This window comes from Pyrus communis, chromosome 8 (assembly GCF_041283825.1).
Source record: "Pyrus communis isolate YQ-2024b chromosome 8, ASM4128382v1, whole genome shotgun sequence".
NCBI classification, from domain to species: Eukaryota; Viridiplantae; Streptophyta; class Magnoliopsida; order Rosales; family Rosaceae; genus Pyrus; species Pyrus communis.
The window spans coordinates 18,766,696-18,781,020 of record NC_142572.1 but is presented as its reverse complement, the minus strand read 5'-3'; the positions used below and the strand labels follow the sequence as shown (position 1 = coordinate 18,781,020).

Here is a 14,325-nt window from a genome sequence, read left to right as displayed (position 1 = left end):
GTGAATGCGAATTTGAATTATATTATTACTAACATATTGTGAGGTTGAGTTTGTCCCCCATTTAGATAGAGAAGGATTATCGCCGGATCATTTGCCTGAGGATCTCATGATCGTGATTGTTCATCGTATATCGTGTAATTAGTTTTCGATAAGTACTAATTAAATTTAATTTACAATTTAAAATTTAAAATAATTTATCACCGTACTATATACGATGAATGATCATAATCACATGATTCTTCGGATCCTCAAGAAAAAGATCCGAATTTTCCCCAACAGATAAATCGTTTGTTCAAAACTAAAAAATAAAATGGCGGGTTTACCGGGAACCGTTCCACCGCCCAACCAAACAGGCAAACGCCGCAAGCGAGGGAAACAACAGCAGCAAATGGAGGTGCCTCCTCCTCTCTCCCTCTCACCCTGTCTCGCTCTCTCTTGATTTCTTCTATGCATATGGTAATGCTGTACTAATTTGGATGTAAAATTGCGGAAATTGAGGCCACGTCTGTTGGATTTCGTTTCGGCCTTGGACTATTCCGTGGTGAATCGGCCTCCGAAAAGTCGTTCCCGTCACTTCCGGATATGTCGAAGGCCATCTTTGAGCTCACGGTTCTCAATGGCGTGGGTCCGGCCACCGCCACCGCCGTTGTCGCAGCTTATGCGCCCGAGGTGGCGCCTTTCATGTCCGACGAGGTGATTTAATAATTTGGGGTTGCTGGCTGTTGATTTTTGTGTTAGTTGCTTCTGATTTCAGTAATTTCTGCTGTATAATTTCGAAATTAATGTTTGTGTTTGGAATGGTGAAAGGCTATGGTTGCAGCTCTTGGAAACTCCGTAGACTATACACTTAAGCAGTACCTGTTATTCCGCAAATAGTAAATCTTGAAAAAGCACTCAAAAGTGCTTTCTGAAAGAAGCACATAATTGGTGCTTCTCGTAGAAATCACTTAAATGCTTTTGGAATTCAAAAATATTTTTTCTAAAAGCACTTTCAGTCATTTTAAAAGTATGTCCAAACGAGTGCAGGAGAAAGCAAAGGTCAGTCAGTTTCTTCCGGATTTGTTTTACATCGAAAATTACTCGACGATTGTTGGATTGCTAGTACATGAGTTAAACCGTGCGCATACTGTTCGAATAGAACCCTTGATTCCGTATTCTTCTAGGTGATTGTTTCCTATTGTATATTACGTATTTCATTATTCGTAGTTAGTGCATGTTTCCTACTGTAATGTAATGTGATGCGGTGTGGGGCAAAAGTTCTCTATTGCGGCAGTTGTATACGGTTCCCTCTCCTATTTACCCGTTATGTGCTGCTCGTGGATGAGATGATTATGAGAGGGCGCATATACAATCTTCTCGATTTGAAGACTTTCTCGGGCCTTATTATTCATCCTCATGACCCGCAAAACTGTCATCACATTAACTGTAGGCATTCTTTATAACGGTTGAGTGTGCGGTGTTCAATTATAATGTTCAATGTAAGAAAATTTGTAAGTTCTGTTCATTTCATTTAGCATGTTGTTAAGCAGAGTCGACTTTTGGTCATGCAAGTGCCTTGTATTTCAAGTCAATCATACAAGTGATTGAGCTGATGGAGCTTTACATTTACATGGATTTTGCTCCACTTTTAAGTATCTGTTGGAAATATCTGCAGGACTTGAGCATAGAAGGTGAGACCTTCACGCCATCAGATGTAGAGAGAGCTCTGTGGAGTTGTGCTGTTGGGGCCAAGTTATCTTCACAAAAAGTACCAGACCCCAAAAGTGATACAAGTAAAAACTCCAAGCGGAAGAGAAAGCGTTGATATAGTGCCATGCCATTTAACTGACAATCCTTGTAAGTTTAACTATATTTTTTTTCTTGTCGAAAAGTTTAACTAACTTTATAACCTAGATTAAAATGCCACCGCTCTTTCAGCTGTTCAAGCCAGCATTTTCATCAACTCATGAACAGCCCCCTGTGTACTGAATAATATGTTCTAAGTTCTTAGGCCTAAACCTTGTTGCTTCTACTTTGCATTCTACAAACGATGAATCTTCGACCCCAAAGGTAAACATCCTTATCATCATTACACATTAGTGATTAGGTTTTTCTAAGCCAAAGTCTGAACTTTCAAGGCTAGTGATTGAAGCACTCCTCGTTTAGCCTCTTACAATCACGAGAAAAATTGTCAAATATTGAATTTGGAGTGCAGATGATCAGTAGTGAACTGCAAAAATTGCTACCTTTGAAATTGATCAAAATAGTGTTCTCGTCTTCTATGCTTTCAGTTGCTGGATTCCAATGCATATTAGAAGGGCTTGTTACATTTTTCATTTAACTTCTGTGTTTGTTCAAAAGTCTGCAATAAGTAAATTGGGCTGCAACTTCGGCAACCCAGGAGAACAAGCGTTGCCGTGTCATCAGTGGATACATTGTGGCACTATTTCTCGTTACAGATGTATAGACCTGGTGTCATCTAAGATTCTGCCAAGTATGAAATTCAGTTAGTATACGTGTTTGATTAAACTTTAAAACACCCAAATAGGAAGCAAATCTGAAATAAAAATCTTTTCAACTTAATCACTTGCGTTAGGTACTATGTAGGCGCCTCATCCCATCCTTGCGCTTTCCTAAGTTCACCCGTTTGTCTTTTTTCAACAAACAATAGCGTTAGTGGATTAATTGTTTGTTGCTAGGGAACTTTTATGAGCACTTTTTGTTCGTATGACCCGTGTCAGATATCTCCGTTGATAAATGCATTTTTGGTGATTTGAAAGCACCTGCTTCCTTCTGTTGTGCAGGAACAGTAGTGGAATCGTGACGAAGAAAGACAAACTAGTCTCGTGGGTGATCATAATTCTTTAGCAGTCTCCTCGAGCACGGCAGCCATCTCCAGTGACATTTAAGCGTTTTCAGCTGGGTTAAAGTCGCTGGAAGCTGACATACAAGGTCACCAAAGTTCTACAATCTTTTCATACAGAATTTAAGAGTTGATTTTTTTTTCCTTAAACTTTTTTTTTTGAGAAAAATTAAAGCACCACCAGTTAAAACTGTTCTAACGGGAAGCTTCACAAAAGCTCTCTCAAGGATTGATGATTCCATTAGTGTGGAAAGACTTCCCTTTTGATGTGGATAATGACATTACTTAACGATGATTTGCTGTCATTAACTTAGCCAAAGCTGTTTCGAATCTCATGATACCTACTGGGCCTCACAAAGATGTTTTATCTTTTTCCACATCGTATACGACTCTTTCGCTTTTGCATTGTGGTGGGCTTGCGGGGTTTATTCAAGTTTTCTTTTTCGTTTGACAAGGTAATTTGACGTGGTGTGACACGAACTTTCGCAGCACCTGACTAGTACATCGCTCTCTAAAAGTGCTTAACTTGGCATCTCGGACTAATACGTTACCCCTTTCAAGCACTCACATTACCCGTTTTAAGCGTACGCATTATTATTGTTCGCACTTAGTGTTGAAAAACACCGCTCCCCAACAATGCTACATGTTGGAAAGTGCTTACGCTACATGTTGGAAAGCACTTTCGGGTCGTCCGACTGGTACATTGCTCTTTGGTAATGATCGATCGAGTCTCTGAGCGCGTACGTTACCACACCAAGCATAAAACACAACCTCTTCAAGCACACAAACTCATGAAAAAAAAAACTATACGTGAGAGTTTCCATTCCTACGGCTCGAATCATTCTCAGCTGCCCCGACAGGAATTCTTTCCTTGTTTGTTGGTCTTCTTCCAATTATCAACTCAAATCCCAATTGGTCTTCTTACAACTAAAATATATGTTTTCTGATGATTTTATCCACGCGATGACTGATAAAAATATGAAATAACCCCATCATGGAGCGTCCAAGTTTGAAAAAAAACTTTGTGATTTATCGATCGAAGAAGTCGCATGTGGTCTAATATGTGGATAGAGTGTTGGGTTTCTATTCATGTATTTCGGGCTCGAAACTCCTTCATTTCCTAAATTATTATAATAGTTTTAAATCATCTCCCTCCCCTTAATAATAAGAAGAAATTGTAGCAATGGTCCCTTAATTTTAACCAATTGGAGCAATGGTTTCTCAACTAAAAATTCATAACTATTGGTCTCTTAACTCAAAACGTGTAGTTATGGTTCTTTTCGTCAATTCCGTCAGACATTTCATCAAAATGATCATGTTAGAAGAATCCTCGCTACAATTTGGTTCAAGTTGAAGGACCACTGCTCGAATTGGTTCAAAATTGAGGGACCATTGCTCCAATTGGTTTAAAATTGAGGGTCATTTCTACAATTTTCTCATTTAGTTTTCCATATTTACCTCTTGATTCAGTGTCACGTGCGTGACATGTGGCTCATCTTGACGAAAGTTTCAATGAAATTAATGAAAATGACCATAGCTGCACGTTTTGATGAGTTAAAAGACTAATGATCATAGATTTTTAATTATTGGATCATTACTCCAATTTGATTAAAATTGATGAACCATTGTTGTAATTTTCTTTAATAATAATAAATTTTAAAAAATAAAAATCGATCCACGAAGTAAAACCAAAGGAGAGTAAAATCCCATGCTCTTTTTTGTTCTTGAAAACGACAGTCGTTTCCATTGTTCCTTCTCCGAAGAGCAAGTAATTTGATGGAATAATATTCCAGAACAAATGGTCCTGATTCCTGAGAGGACGAAGACGTTTGAACGATTCAGAATGGAAAAAGTCACCTAATTCATACAACAGAATGGGGCAACAAAAGTTGTTAAACCATTTGTGGACCCGCTCCAATTTCATCATCGCTCAACTCTTTCACTGCAACTTTGACGTGATAGTTTCTTGCATGATTCATTAGCTTGACGCAAAATGATTTATTAACGTGTCAGGTTGTTATCGGTTTACCTATTAAGGACTTGTTAAGATAATAAGTTTCACACGATATTATCCATTAAGATAACGAGTATAACATAAAAACACACACGAACACAAAAAACATAACTCATTTGCCAAGTCTACAACAACTCTTTCAACAATTTACATGCATCCATCACTAAGCTAAGTCAAATAAATTTATTTTAAACGTTAAATTTTTGTTTAAAAATATATAAATTATAATTTTACAGTTAAAACATTTGAAATATATATATATATATATATATATATATATTCTATTGGAAAATTGAAATATATATTTTTTATATACCATCCATTTATGTTTTAGATTATGTTTTGATCTTGATATTGGCCATCACCCAATAACTTTGGCAAAAGAAACCAAGTTTACTTGACCTGGCTTGTATCTTCAATCTTGGCACCATGTACCTTCAGCCAAAATGCCAAAAAGGAGGACATTTAACTTTTGGGGTGTGATATCCACACACCTCATTTTACTTCTCACGTACCTTTCTAATTTTCGGCCATCGGATTGGATGAATTGAAGAAGATCAATGAACAAAAAGTATTAAGGAGTGTGTGAGAAGTAAAATGAGATGTGTGGATAGCACATCCCTTACTTTTTAGATTATGATATTTTCGTCCAACGATATCTAGTCTTTAATTTGCTGAGAAAGCTTTTACTACAAATTTTATGAACAACGAAATCATTTTTTGCACTCCTACAAGATTATACCCGCACTCGTACACTAACAACACAAAAATTATAGTCGCACTCTTGTTTATATTCTAACGAAATTAGGCAGTGTTTGGTGACTTGATTAAAACAGTAATTAAAATTTTAAACGATATTATATAAACTCTCCATATTATAGTTGTCCAGTTTCCATCAGCAAACAAGAACTACAATGAACTTGGACTGTTTGGATCCTCAGAAAGTTATTAGCAGGAATAGAAAAAAAAAAGGGATTGTGGAAACATGCACAGCATAAATCCCCACCAGAAAATGCTCAAGGGCTGCACGTTTACAGTGCATAATTGGATGGTTTAGACCAATCAGAAACTTGACCAAAAAACTGAAATATTCATCAGAAAATGACATGTCAATTTTTGATTCACACTGCTCTAATTTTTCAATTTTTTCAATTCAACCACCATTTTCCATTTCAACCTTTCTCCCTTTTCCTTCTTATATTTTATGCAATTGTGCTTTTCATTTTGCTTTCTCCTTTTAAGTGGGTCAGCTTAGAATTCGGAAGTGTTTTTAAAATGACTGAAAATGTTTTTAGAGCAAATGTTTTTTGTTTTCTAAAACATTGGAAGTGCTTCCTCGTTAGTGCTTCTTCCATATAACACTTAAAGTGTCTTTTTTTTTTTCCATAATTTATTTGCGTTTTTACCAAGAATTGGTTTCAAAAACGCTTTCAATCATTTTAAAAGCGTTTTCAAACGGCCTCTTAATATTTTTCTATTTTTTCTTAGATTAAAAATATAAGAACCTTTTGAATATAAAATAATTTGACGAAATAGTCCAAATTTAAAATAAAAATTTATGTTTCTTGCAATCGTAAGAGTACACCTAGTTTGATTTTGCATAACTAATGGGTTTATAATAATTAGTAATTAATCATTGATTAGGGATTCGACAAAGCAGTGTCAGTTGTTTTCTTGCGCTGACGCAGATGATATCTAACACATTGACACAATTAAGTTCCACGTAATTGTTATATGACTATTAGGATTAATATTAAATTAAAAAATAGATAGTTAGTATAATTATTTCAAAATTGCAATAAACTGTCCACTTCGACTGTAATTATGATCTGGGGGAGGAATGGGTTGGGGAGGACCTTACACTATTTCTAAAGGAAATATTGAATTTTAAATATATAAAATTTAAATTTGACGGCTTAAGTGATACTTTGATATTTTGTTTTTTAATTTTGTTCTCCAATATGTCACATTTAAACTATTATTTATTTTTATAATTGTAATAAGTTATTTTTAGAACAAAAAATAATAATACAAATGATAATTAAAAACATTTATTAATCACGAAAAATAGATTTGAAGTTGCAGTCAAATTTGACGACAACCACTCTTGGTGCGGTGATGAAGTCTAAATTCATGTCATATTGGAGAAACTCTAAAGTTTAAGCTAAAATTGCCATATTTCGTCGATATTTCCGATATATCTATTAAATATCGAAAAATCTTTTATGTTTAGTTCAAACTAGTGTTTGACATTCTCTAAAGTTTCATTTTAAATTTTCATCATTTTCATCAAAAGCAACCGATAGTATTGATATATCCGTCCATATTTTCACAAATTTATATATCAATATTTCCAATGATACTGATATATTAAGCACTGTTTTGATGTCAATTTACATCATGCCACATAAAAATTGACATTTAGATTAGAAAATACCTTTTTTACTGTTATTGCTGATATGGGCTTTTCTACAACTCATTTAGAGATGCTCTTAAACCTTAATTATTGATTAAGGGCAGTGCTCTATGATTGCACCCATCACCTAATCGTGATTAGATAATTAAAGATACCAAGTCGAGGTCCTACATGTCCTCCAACTTTAGGACTTACTACTTGGCTTACTTCTCTACATAATTAATTAACTTGTATAATTATGTGCGTGAGTTAAAAGATGAAGGAGAAAATCAAAATCAAAAGCTAAGGCATGATCACAAAGTAGAGCTGTAATCCACAAAGTTAAAGTATCTTTTGTTAATCCAGAGCCAAATCCACTGTATAATACAATACTAATTCGGTCATTAGTGCCCAGTTGCATGGCATCTTCTCTGAAATTGCTTAATTACGAAGGAACCAGATTCCCTCTGGATCCTTTAAAACTGAGCCCACTAATTAATGAATCTGAACCGTTGAAATTTGATCCAACGGTTACAAACAAGAAGCCCATCTAAAAGTTATAATAATTGTAGCAATTTGATCAAATTTCAATGGTCTGAATTCATTGATTAGTGAACTCAGTTTTGATGGATCCGGAGGAGATCCAGTTCCAATTATGAATGTTAGAGTAAATGTAGAATTATGGAGAATAATCCGAATGATGACTTTGAGGTACGACTTGAATTGTTTCCTTAAAGTGTTATTTGCCCCCACTCGAATGAGTTTGCTAAAGGATTCTTGACAAATCACTTACAGGATACAACAAAATATGAAATATTCGATTAACAAAATCAAATTATATTCTCTTAGAAATAACTAGAAATAAATTGTATGAATGTGATGGAAAGAGAAAAGAGAGCAAGGAAATTGTGTGTACAATAGATTTCTGAATGATTCATTTTCTACTAATGTCATCAATATATATAGAGAGAGTTACACCCGTTCGACATATCCTTTGATTTGAGTATGTCTTTTCACCATATGATACACACACATTGCAACAGTATGTCCAATAAATATATGATGTATAACACCTCTTACCCAAGGGATCATGAAACATGTCTTTTCGGCAATAATAAAAAGAGGTATTCATCAATTTCCCCCCTGAACTTGTGACCATTAGCCAATTTCCCCCCTCAACTTTAATTTTGGCCAATTTCCCCCCTGAACTCTCATGATTAGTCAATTTCCCCCCTCAACTTTAATTTAGCCAATTTCCCCCCTCAACTCTTATAATTAGTCAATTTGCACCCTACTGTTAATTTTTTAATTTGATCATAATTAAACAAGTGTGTGTAAGAAACTAAATAAGATGTATGTTAATCATGTTCCTATATCTTTATCCTATTACAAATAGATTAAAATTTAGAATTTTACAATTTATCATAGATAGTATTATTAGTCATAATAAATCAGTATGGAGTAATTTTATTTGATTTTTTACTATACAAAATTGATAACAAAAAGGATTGATGTGTAAATTTTTGTATGTGAATACAATTTTCTTTATAAAAGTGAAAGCTAAGTTCAAGTAAATTGCGGAGAATCGAGCTTTAGTGAAAAAATGGCTAGTCTATTCATAATTTTCGACTCCTTATTAAGAATAACCCATTTTATTGAAATAGGTTTGATCCATGAGTTTAGGATTATTATTTCTTTTTGTTATTATTTCTTCTTCTACATGCTTTAAACCCGATTCATAACTTTTTCTTATAATCAACCCATGTCACATACTAAATGTATTATGTTTTTGTACATTTTACCCTATATTATGCAGGTGAGTTTATGTTAATTTTAGTACTTTGTTGGAAGCTATTAGAAAGATTGAAAATTAAGAAAAGAATAGATGGAAAATTAAAAATAAAAAAAAATTAACAGTAGGGTGCAAATTAACTAATTTTGAGAGTTGAGGGGGGAAATTGGCCAAATTAAAGTTGAGGGGGGAAATTGACTAATTATGAGAGTTGAGGGGGGAAATTGGCCAAAATTAAAGTTCAGGGGGGAAATTGGCCAATGGTCACAAGTTTAGGGGGAAAATTGATGAATACCTCTAATAAAAAATACATGTTCAAATTGAAGAGATGTGCTTTTTAAGATCAATAACCCAATCCCATCCCTTGTCAGTCAAACAGCCGCATATATATATATATATATATATATATATATATATATATATATATATATTATTTTTTAATTATTCAACAATGAAATCATTCCATCATTCGTACGTAAATCTAAACAATATTACTTTAATCACCACGAGAAGTATGTGTGTGTGTGTGTGTAACATGTAAAACAATCTGCCGATAACTGATAAGAGAACACGTATGGCGATGACATTTGGTAAATAAATTTTACGCCTCAGCGTTATTCTAAAGAATAATTTTCTAATCAAATTTGCTCGTAAAATGATATGAAAATATTTTACCGATGTAAATGTGAAGTGTCCCCCATTTTACTTTTGTAAAATGATAAGACAATGTGTTATATATGTAGGTATAAATTAGGACAATTAGCAAGAATGATTATTTTTTGACATTTGGTTAAAGTAATAATTATTTTTAATAACGGTCAGATATTGATCATATATTGATGACATAATGATCATACAACGATGATATAACAACTCCTAATGATTTCTTATAACTAAGAATGTCAAAAAAATCATTGATGCTAATAGCAATATAAGTTATCACCCATTCTTCTATAAGAAAGTTTAGTAAATAAACTTGTGATCCTAAGTATATGTATCATTGAATTTGTATATAATTACAGAGTGATATATTGACACATCCCGACCCGGAATGTCTACTAGGACTCTGAATCGAGTTGTGATGGCCAATACCTGGAAGGTGACGAAGCCATAAAGTGTGATAACATGTTAAATGGGTCCAAAACCGCTCACCACGTACTCGTGTTTATAGGCACTTTTAGGTTTAAATTTATTCACATTATCACACTTCATGGCTTTGTCACATTCCAGATGTTGCCCAACACAACTCGACTTGGAGTCCTAGTGAACATTCTGGGTCGGGGTGTGTCACATATGTTCTCTATTGAATAACGAACCACACACATGTTAGAGAGATTACGTTTTTGTATTACATTTGTGTATCATCTAATTTGACAAGTAAATATTACGTCGGTTAATTAATTGAGCTCACTAGATGTTGAAAACATTTGTTACTTGACTTGAGATAGTATGCTAATTTAGTATAAATATATGGAAAATGATTCTCGCCGGATCCTTTTCTTAGGAACCCTATGAATATCGTGATCGTTCATCGTACATCATATAGTTAGTTTTCGTTGGGTACTATTTATATTTAATTTTAAATTTTGAAATGATTTCTGACCGCACGACATACGATGAACAGTCACGATCACCGAATCCCTAAGATCCTGCGAGAATCTTTTTCTAAATATATAATTCTTTTAATTATATATTACTCAACAAACCATCAATAAAATGTCAATATCTATGGATAACATATTTAAGATAAAGCATCTCGTTAAATTATCGATACAACATCCGTCCGCCATGCAAGGATAATTACCAATAAAATAGAGTAAGGCCATCTCCAACCGAAGGGTCCAGAGGGCCGAAAATAGCCCGAAAACCATCTCCAACCGAGGGCTCAGCCAGAAGGCTATGGAATCTGAGAGGGCCCCACAGAATCGGAGAGGGCTGGAGGGCTGGCTAGAAAATATAGCATTCCTGTCAGTTATAACCGACATGATTGTTTAAATAAAAAATTTGAATGCAACGGTTAGTCAACTAGCCGTTGTATTCAATTTTTTTTTTTTTTTTTGATTTTTTGGGAAAACCTTTTTTTTTTAATTCTTAAAAATTTTAATTTTTTTTCTTATAAATACCTAAACCATTCATTAAATTTAAATTCTAATTTTTTTGGTTTTTTGGGCTATCGTTGTAGTTTTTAAATTTATGTTATTGGATTTGAATTTAAGTTGTTGTAGTTTTTAAATTTAAATAATAAATTATGTTTGGCCCTATGGCCCTTTGGCCTTTGGTTGGAGACGGTTTTTCGTGACATGGCTAAAACGAGCCCTATGGCCCTCTGGCCCTCGGTTGGAGACGGAGGCAAATATGGCCCTGTACTGTTCATTAAAATATTAATATCTTGTAAAATCTTGAAGGGCCAGAGGGCTAAAACGAGCCCTCTGGCCAGCCATCGGTTAGAGATGGCCTGAACTACCTAGGGTTGAGTTTTAGTCTTATGATCTTTAACTATTCACTTAAGTGGTTAAGGGCGAGTTTCATGCTCGTATTTTATACGATACTTCCCGAGTTTGATACATAGTGTTGGTGAATCACAAGATGGTGATCGATAATGCTAAAATATCTTAATGAGTCTTCTCTGGTCCTAAAAAGGTGAACTGTCGTGGCAAAATCGTGAATTGATTCCCTTTTAAGGGGGAGAGGGAGAGAGAAAAAAAAAAAAGAAAAAAAAGAAAGAAAGTATTCACTTAACTTACGTAGTAACTACGTGCATGTTGCATAGCCTATCTGTTTTTATTTTCCTGAAAAAGACAAGACACATGGAACGTGTTTCATATAAAGTGGGTGACCTGGCATTTGGCAAGGAGGCGAGAATTGCGCTCAAAAAGCTGTGGGCCACCGCCGGCTGGGGGGTCGGCACCCAGTTTATGACCAACGCACCACCGCTGTTCCACGTGTCTCACCCTCCGGTCATCGTGCCACACACGCTAGATAAAAACCTGGACATCACGTGCGGTTTGTGATCGTATCTAATCGATCGATCTTACGTGTCAAGATCAACGCCCCGTGTAGCATGTTTGATGGCCTTTTTACAGTTTTACCCCTTATCCTGTACGAATGCACTGTGTCCCAGTCATCTCTATGCCAGAACATTTTAAAATATTATTTTTTTAAAATTTTGAATTTTGAAAATGGCTCGCTGAAGAAGGTTGTTAGGGTTTTATAACCCATCTGCAACCGTACACGTGTTCAGCACTTCAGATCTTAAATTTCGTCGTCGTCCGCTGAAGTATCACCTAACATCCTGGAACTGCGTTTAATTTCCATAACTATCCTCGTTCACCAACCGATAATTGTCGGTGGGAAACGTGGACGCAAGGGTAACTTGGTCATTTCAAAAGTGCGGACGCTGTTCAAGTACGGGGCGCGTCTCATCACTTGACAAGTACGGGGCCAAACTATATATATGCACGCGATATTATCGGGGTGATACTAATTTTTAGAGTAAATTGCTGGAGTGGTTCTTTAACTATAAATTAATTTGAGCAATAGTTTTTTAATTAAAAATTCATTATCATTGTTTTCTTAACTCATTAAACGTTCAGTTATAATCCCTCAACTAAAAATCCTTTACCAATGGTCCTTCAACTTTTATCCAACTAGACAAATAGTTCTTTAACCTTAACCCAATTAGAGAAATGGTCCCTCAATTTTAACTGAATTGTAGCAATGGTCCTTCCAACATAACTCATTTTGACAAAATTCTGATGAAGTTGACGAAAATGACGATAGCTGCACGTTTTAATGATTAAGGACCAATGATAATTGATTTTTAGTTGAAGGACAATTGCTCCAATTTGATTAAAGTTGAGGGACCATTGCTACAATTTACTCTAATTTTTATTTGTAAGTGAAAATTTTATTTCTGAACAAATAATATTATTTATACTAAACGAGATGGGTGAGTTTAGCTTCACAATGAGCTGGTAATAATGTAATTCAAATTCGCTTTTGGCGAGAATTAAACTTAAAACCTCTCACTTACAAGTGAATAAGAATACCATTAGACCGTAGTATTAATGGCGTAAATGAAAATTTTGAATTCAAATATTATGAATGACGTATTTAAAACTAATTTATTTTCTAGTTTTTTGGTATATTATATTTAAAATAACCAAAATCACCTCTTAATGATTAATTTATTTTCTTAATATTTTATTTTTCTATATATAATTATAAATATTTTTATTATTTAAGTAATTAGCTATAAGGATAAAGTTCTCTGTTTATTAGCATAATTTTGACCGAAGGGTTATATGAAAGTTAATTAAAATCTAAAAGATTGTTAGTATCATGTCTCAAACGTGAAAGAATTTTATGAAAAATCAATAAATCTTGAAGGGTGTACTTAACCCAACTAATTATATTTTTTGTGTTTTCTTATGAATAAATAAGTGAATTTTTTTTTCGGTACAAATTTGAAAAGTTATACCCGATGTCTAATATGTTAGAGTACGTTTAATTACAACATGCATGCATAGTAATGGTCATACACGTGCCCTTGTCATTAATACAACTATATTTACAATAAATTTTGGATTACTTCAATAAACAAGGAGCATAATTTGAACTTTATTAGAAGAGAACATTAACATTGTCATAGCCAATCGGTCTAACACATATTTACTTACGAGAATTGTTGTTAGCACTTCAAAAATTTCATTCTATACTATTCATAAGTGTATTTTTCTTTCTAATTGTAGAATGTTTAGAATGCCAAATGAGATTTTTGGAGTGCTGATAATAATTCCCTTACTTAATTACTGAAATAATTATGTTATACCATAGTTCTAATGGTACCATTAAACTGAGCTAATATTTAAGATATTTTTCTTTGAAATTTACGTACTTTTTAATGTTTCTACTTATCACTATAATTCATAATTTACTTGATTTGAACCTCAATAATTTATCTTTTCAACTTAAACCTCATTAAATATCTAGCCACTTTTGCAGCTTCCGTATTCAAAATTTTACATGATTATATACATCTAGTGATCGTGATTATCACTATTCTTAATCCTAGGTTTCTTATAAGACTTGGTAAAACGGCAGCAGTGACAGGCACGCTCTCGTTGGGGGCGTGGTTGTTGTCCTCCCTAAACAAGCCCATATGAAGCTTCCAATTACTAATCCTCCATTAATCATTAAATTAAATTTTAGAAAATACTAATTAACAAAAATATTAAAAAAAAAAAGTAAAACAATAAAAAAAAAAAAGTCATAAAAAACCC

General features: G+C 33.9%; 1 protein-coding gene across 9 annotated transcripts; it reads left to right on the top strand.

Moving 5' to 3' along the window:
• Positions 1-260: 260 nt before the first annotated feature.
• On the top strand, positions 261-3,147 carry LOC137718167 (uncharacterized). 9 transcript variants are annotated; one of them, XR_015965021.1, is made up of 6 exons: positions 261-394; positions 499-693; positions 808-1,038; positions 1,655-1,836; positions 1,918-2,049; positions 2,784-3,147. XR_015965021.1 is itself a non-coding variant. In XM_088698167.1 (4 exons), the coding sequence occupies exons 1-3, from the start codon at positions 311-313 to the stop codon at positions 1,802-1,804; spliced, it is 429 nt and encodes a 142-aa protein (XP_088554293.1). In that variant the 5' UTR covers positions 261-310; the 3' UTR covers positions 1,805-1,836; positions 2,784-3,147. The 9 variants fall into 9 exon arrangements, 1 of the variants encoding a protein (XP_088554293.1); XR_015965019.1 differs by having other exon boundaries at positions 808-1,478; XR_015965017.1 differs by lacking the exon at positions 808-1,038 and having other exon boundaries at positions 1,991-2,049.
• The last annotated feature ends 11,178 nt before the right edge of the window (positions 3,148-14,325 follow it).